The sequence below is a fragment of the Salvia miltiorrhiza genome, chromosome 5 (genome assembly GCF_028751815.1).
Source record: "Salvia miltiorrhiza cultivar Shanhuang (shh) chromosome 5, IMPLAD_Smil_shh, whole genome shotgun sequence".
NCBI classification, from domain to species: Eukaryota; Viridiplantae; Streptophyta; class Magnoliopsida; order Lamiales; family Lamiaceae; genus Salvia; species Salvia miltiorrhiza.
In genome coordinates this window covers 8,999,724-9,007,067 of record NC_080391.1, presented here as the reverse complement: position 1 = coordinate 9,007,067, position 7,344 = coordinate 8,999,724, and the positions used below count along the sequence as shown (strand labels likewise).

The 7,344-nt window shown below is 37.6% G+C and overlaps 1 protein-coding gene across 1 annotated transcript; it reads right to left on the bottom strand.

Annotated features, from left to right (window-relative positions):
* Window positions 1-5,749: 5,749 nt before the first annotated feature.
* On the bottom strand, window positions 5,750-7,344 carry LOC130985789 (ATP synthase gamma chain, chloroplastic). Its single transcript, XM_057908909.1, has one exon. The coding sequence runs from the start codon at window positions 6,980-6,982 to the stop codon at window positions 5,885-5,887; it is 1,098 nt and encodes a 365-aa protein (XP_057764892.1). The 5' UTR covers window positions 6,983-7,344; the 3' UTR covers window positions 5,750-5,884.

Below are 7,344 nucleotides of genomic sequence, written 5' to 3'. Positions count from 1 at the left end.
GCTTTATGAGTTTAGTCTTTTCTTGTCTTATAACTGGTTGTATGGTTTTGACATCATCAAAAAGGGGAAAATTGTTGGGAACTTAGTGAAATATCCTTGCCCTGGTTTTGATGATACCAAAATCGTTAAGTTTTCTTTGTAATAGACTAGAACTTTTTGAACTCAAGTGTTGGAGTTCTTTTTCTAGTTTAGCTAGTGTTCTGAAGACTGAAGGCTGAAGACCGGATGACTGAAGACTGAAGAACTCAACTGATGACGCATTTAAAGGCAAAGTCAAATACTGATGTTTGACTAAATGTGTTTCTCAACTGAAGGATCAGTTATGACTGATTCACTAATGCAGGCCACGTGAATTTAGAGGACTAATACTAAAGTCAAGTATCAGTTAAACTTATTCATCGGATTGAACCTCCAGAGTTAAAAGGAAGCAACGCACTCCCAAGTACAGCCGCATTAAATGCAGAGATTCAGAGGATCGTCCTTTCTCCGCAGAGCATTCCTTTTTGGTGATTACCTTTTCATAGACGTCGTATCTCCTGTTCCTGAGTAGCCGTTTCTCACCAAACAAGGAACCTCGAAGATTGAAGCCTCAGCCAAGTTCGAATTTCTCTCCAATGAATGAATTCTTAAAGACCATCTCTACCAACGGATCTATTCAAGACCTTTCCTATAAATAGAGCTCGAGGAACACTTCAATCTTCACCGATTCAAATACACAAGCTGAAATGCTGCCGAAATCATCACTCAGCCAATCAAGCCATCCAAAAGTTTGAATCGAAGAAGATAATCCCAAAGCCAAAATCAGTCTACTACTGATTACGTATATTCTCTTAGAACCTTAGGCAAATATTGTATATCCAAAGCCTAAGTAACTGATTACAGAGAGCCTGTTCTCTGTGATCTAGTTGCAAGTTTTCGAACCTCCTTTCAACTGTTCGAAAATAGTGTTTGAGCCGAGAGGAGTTCAAACTAGTGTTCTAACTCCGTGAGATCTTAGCAGTAGCAGAGTAGACATAGTTTTGTCTCAACGAGCTAAGAGTGAGCGAGAAATCCAACCCAGTGTATTGGTACTGGAAATTTGATTTTCAGTTGTTAAGGTTTGCTGTGCACCCGTAAGCACAATTCCAGAGTGTTTGTCAGTGTGATCAACTGACCGTGGACGTAGGAATTGGATTCCGAACCACGTAAAATTCCCTTTATCGTTTATCACTTTTAGTCTTTACTTTCTTATCTGTGCACAAACTCTTTGTTAACTGAAACTGATTAACTGCAAAGTAAAACTAAATCTTGACAACGTGTTTAATCATAAAGGCTATTTCAAAAGAAAAGTTTTCTGCTGCTAGTGTTATTTGTCTGATTGATATATCCTTGGATAGTCAGGCAGATTCTTAACACTCATTTGTTTTACAAACCAGACTGAAGCCTAACGCATATCAGTTAAAGTCTTGTACTTAACTGATATATCTTTACTGAAGAGAGATTCAGTATCAATCTACAACCTTCGCTCTAAAGTTTTCTTTAACTCTTTCACTGTTAAAAGGTTGTTGTTGGTTTATTTTTGTTAAAATAGCCTATAGGTGTATTCCCCCCCATACACCTATTCCAGACCTTCCGGGACCTAACATTAGTGTATAGCTAGTGAGAATTCAATTGTTGGCACTAACCAAAAAGGTGATGCATTATGGCAACACATCTTAGATTTGTATCAACAAGTGCGAGAAACCAATCCACGACTGGGTGAGTGGAGATTGGCGGAGTCACTACGAAATCGTTTTAAATGACTCAATACAAATGTGACCAAGTGGATTGGTGCAAGGAAGCATATAGTCGAAAAAGGAGTGGAATGTCTAACCAAGATGTTGAAAAAAAGGCTCGAACAATTTACGGAGCTTTAAAGTTTTCGAATTTGAAGGTTTTTGAACAAGTTATGCGCCACCATCCAAAGTGGGAATTGAAATTAGACAGTGAAAATATCCGTAAACATTCAGACGATGAAGATAGCATTTATGAAGGTGGTGGCAGTTCCAAAAGATCAAGGACTGAAAAAGATGGATCAGATCATGATCGACTCACATCCAGAAGCTCCAATTAGTCGTGCTTCAATAATTAATCGTCCCGTCGGTAGAGACAAGGCTAAAGCTAAAAGAAAAGAAAAAGCCACAACCTTGCAGTCTTTAGTCATTCCGGATGATTTTATTGCAGAACTTCGTGCGATGAGGATCGCACGTGAAAAAGAGATTGATGTACGTCGAGAGGAAGTAGACGTAATGAATAGAAAGACGGACATGATTATGTTAACTACATTGATGAACCAAAATCACTTATGTCCACAAGAAGAAGACCTCAAAATGCGTCTCATGGTGAAATTATTTCCAAACTGATTGTACTTTTGATTGCTTGTAATTTTAGTTTATGTTATTTTAATTATTGTCATGTAGTAGCTTTCGCTTATGTAATTTTAATTAATGTAATTTCAGTTTTTTATTTAATCTTCTTTATTAACATTCACTACTTTTTTTGCAGTCACATGCAATTTTGTTTAACATAATTAAAAATATTATAATTAAAATTAATAGAAAAATAATTATATATATTATTGTGGTTGGGTAATTGGAGTGGTCACTGATAAACCATAAAATATTGGTGTAGTTGGGTTGGATAGAATATTGGTGAGGTGGAAGAGAGATAAATTAATTAAATATTAAAAAGGTTGGATGGCTGGATGGTTGGGCTGGTTACTACTAGGGATAGTCATAAATTTCAATAGAAAGCGAACGACCATAAATTTATACTTCCTCCGTCTACCAATTCGTGTCCTAGGGGAAGAGGTTACAAGTTTTAAGAAAAAATATATTATTTATTTGTTGAGTAGAAAATGAGGTATGATTTTTAAGAAAAAATGATTTATTTATTAAGAAAATAGTTATTGAAAATAAGTAGGACACGAATTGGTGGACGGATCAAAATGACAAATTAGGACACGAATTGGTGGATAGAGGGAGTACTTATTTTAATAAGATAGCTTAGTTACGTTTATAATTTTAGAAGATGATTAATTTATAATACTTATTAATATAATGAGATAATAGATTTATATAAAAAATTTTTGAATATAGAAATTATTATCTTAGAAAAATGATTAACTTATCTGAGTATTATATTTATACTAATTATTAATTATTAATATCCAACACTATACATTACGACTCTAGCAAAGTCAATTCATTTAATTTTTCATTCTTATAAAATTCAATTAAATTACATGTATATTTAAATATTAGGAGTACTTCTTTTTGGGTGGACAACTGAAATACTCTTTTTCAACTATACTTGCACAATCCTTATTAGTCGCATTTCTTTTCGTATAGTTGCCATATTTCATTTCAGTGATGAAAGTATACGATACTTCAACAAATTAACTCAATTAATCCATTAATGTAATGCATATATTAGTGAAATCTATATTATATATAAAGAAGGAGTTTAACGGTAAGTAATTACCGCCTTTTTTTAAATTTTAGTTTTTTAAACTACCTTCCCCTATTCATTTGGCGAAATCATTTAATCTCTCTACCCACTTCGTATATGTGGATATGACTCACAATGAGCCAATCTGGTCCCTTTTAATTTCTTTGTTATATTTCTTTTTTCTAACAATCATGTAGTTTGATCAATAATAAAATATTCAATATATATCAAATCAAATATGAGAAATAGATTATACTATAATTATTCATAAATATTTCATCCTCACTTATTCATTTGCCAATCGTACTAAATAAAGGCAAGACAATAAACTAACAAAAAACAAGAAGAAAAATAAGTTACATTATATCTTAATCAGGTTTCAATTTTGTAATGAAATCAAAACAATATTCAAAGTAACTATAACATATGCATGCATCAAAAAATAATTAGTATAATTTATATCAGGTCTCAATTAAATTTATATTGATATGCATATATATTAAAAAAAATAATTTATATTTATTTTTATTTTTCAATTTTTTCAGTGACGTGTTAAATTTTGATATAGAGTAATTATTTTATTGTTAATTACATATAAAATAGACTATATATTGTTCTATAATATATATATATATATATATAACAATTGATTTATATAAAATAAAATCAAATTGTGTTATTGCTATCATAATTCTATTATTTCATTGAGTTGATAATATTATTATCATACACTATTTCAAATAAAATAAGACATAATTGATAGGATTTTTTTTTTGTTATCAATTGATCTAAATCATAAATGATGATTTTTTGGTCGGTATATATATATTACAAAATATATCATGACCTCATACATTGCACGAGGGGACTTAAAAAAGATATCGCTCAATTTTAATATTTTCTGTGCATCGCACAGATGGGCGTACTAGTTAATATACAGTCGAGACTCAAATATTATATATGTTTAATATTTTTTTAAAAAAAGTAGAAAAACCACTACATAAGTCAAGAGAGTCCCATGGTCCGAAAGGGCGTGAGGATGAGGCGGCACCCCAAAATTAAAACTTGAAAAATCCGCCGCGCCACTTCACTGACCGCCACCACCATTTTCCCGCTTCTCTCTTCACTACTTTAAAACCCTCCCTCCCTCCTAAATCTTTCCCATCAATTTTCCCCCTCCTCTCTCTCTAGGGTTTCGCAGATCTCCTCTCGTCTCGGCACCATGAAATCCAGAGTCCGCAGCAGCGATCTTGGGTCACCGTCACCATCACCATCGGTAGCACCGTCGTACTACAAGTATCTGAAGCCGGGAGAACTCGCTCAACTTAGATACTCCAAGATCACGGCTAGATCCAAACAAATCGGTGCTCAGACTCTGCTCGCGCTGTACCAACTCAGATCTAGTTCGGAGTCGTCGCTTGCGCAGCCGCATTCTACTGGTTTGGCGATGGAAGCAGTTCCGTGTTTCAATTTGAGGGTAAAGGGTTACCCAAGGTGCCTTATGCGCAAAAAGCTTTTGGCTGTGACGCCGGTTTTTTCTGAGACCTAGCCGTAAACCGTCTCTTCCTGCTGTAGTCGTTTGTCTGATGCATATATAAAAATCCTAAAATATTGTTTTTGTTAGGGCTATCTTTTTTTAGTTTTTGATTTTAGGTGTTTTTCTTTTCCTATTTGTAATTGACCACACAGAAGTGTAGAAGAATCTCAGATGAATAAAACGATATAATTTTTTCTTTTGCTCACTTGTGATGTTAATATCCGATCGTTGGTCTCGTTTTGGAAATCAATCTGGAATCTCATTCTGGAATCTAAGGTGGATGTGTAATGGTGGGTGATTAATTAAGTGCCATGAATTAATTAGTTGGAATCAATATAAATCTGTTACTCTTTGTTAGATTTGTTTCTAGTTGTGCAAACACTCCATGAATATTTGACTTTGAGGATTCATTGAAGACAACATTTGATGAACATACGTTTTGCAATTCAATTCTTGTTGGTTTGATTTGGGTAGTTTTCTATCCTTTCAATGATGGAACTTGTATATATATAGAAACGACTTGCAACATAAGATCTAGTATCCAGTATAGGATTTTCAGAGCCAACTCATATACATTGGGAAGAATCCCATGAATGAAATGCTTTACAGGGAAAAAAGCGTTTGTGTAAATGAGTTGAGTTTGCGCATGAACACATTCATCAATCTACTGTTCATCTTACATCCTAAGTTACGATACTGAATTAGAAGGAGGGTTGCATTGCAATTCGGGTGTGAAGATAGATAGACTCAAGAAGACAATCAATCATACAGTAAAAAAAATCACATTATACATTAAATGTGAGTAAGATGGGCTTATGTTACAAAACAGAATGGTGTTTTCTCTTGTTTGAGGAGACAAGTATATATAGTAGTTATAATTCAGACCAAGGCGTCGGCTCCAGCAACAATCTCCAAAATCTCTCCGGTGATCTTGGCCTGACGCTTCCTGTTGTAGACTCTGTTCAAACCCTTCTTCAACTCGGATGCATTGTCGGAAGCACTGCTCATGGCACTCATCCTGGCAGCAAGCTCACTGGCGAGTGATTCCTGCAATGATCTCAAGATCTGACTGTTCAAGTAAAGAGGCAGCAAGGCATCCAGGATCTGAACAGGATCCTGCTCGAATTGCAGAATGGGCGAGAAATCGGCGGTCTTAGTCCTCACCACATCTCTCTCCACGGTCAGCTTGCCTTCCTTGGTGGTGAGCCTGAAGAACTCGTCCTCCGCGGCATCCACGCAGATTCCGTTGATGTCGCAGATCTCCCCCTTGGGCGACAGCGGAAGCAGCGTGTGAATCACGGGGTTGGACTTCACCAAGGACACGAACTTGGTGTAGAGCAGTTCCACCTTGTCCACCTCCTCGCTCACGAACAGCGAGAAGACGTCGTCCGCGATGGCCTGCGCCTCCTTGGCGGTGGGCAGATTGGTGCCTTCTATGAATTTATCCACCGGAATGTAAGGCCTGCGGAGGAAGTAGGAGTTCCCCTTCTTCCCCACGCTGATCACCACGTAGTCGAGGCCCAGCGCCGTGAGCTCCTTGATGCGGGCGTCGGCCTTCTTGATGATGTAATTGTTGAAGCCGCCGCAGAGGCCGCGATCGCCGGTCACCACCACCAGGGCGACCTTCTTCACAGGGCGCACCTTGGTGAGGGGGACGTCGATGTCGTCGGTGAGGAGCTGCTCGTTGATGTTGTACAGGACTTCCACCAGCGTCTCCGAGAAGGGCCGGGCGTTCACCACGGCCTCCTGCGCTCTCCTCACCTTGGCGGCGGCCACCAGCTTCATGGCCTCCGTGATCTTCTGCGTGTTGGTCACGGAGGCGATGCGGTCGCGGAGATCGCGGAGACTGCACTGGATTTGGGTGGTGGAGGATCTGCATGGAGAGCTGGAGTTGGAGCTTGGGAGCTGGAAAGGAGCGATGAAAGAGCGAGAGGAGAGCTCCGACAGGGAAGGCATTGTCAGATTCGAGCAAGACATGCTAGCTTCTGCCTTGAAGCTCTGCGGCTATGGAGGGAAGTGAAGTGAAGGAAGAAGACGACTGAGATTGTTTTGGTTGCAGTCTTATCTCTGTCTTGACGCTGGCTTGTGTGGGTGGATTTTGTTAGTGGAGGTGCGTCCATTGAAATGAGAGGCGGAGGGAGAGCAATAGGATCAGGTTTTAGGATAAGGATTTTACAAAATATACACTATATGTGGGCACCAACAAATCTCTTGATTATTTTTTCTATACGTTTCGTTTCTAAAATGTAAATACCGATTGCCTGCCGAGGAATATACTTTGGCACAATCAGTGTGCAATATTTTTGTATTTTTTGCCATTGTCATTTCTTTTATGAGAG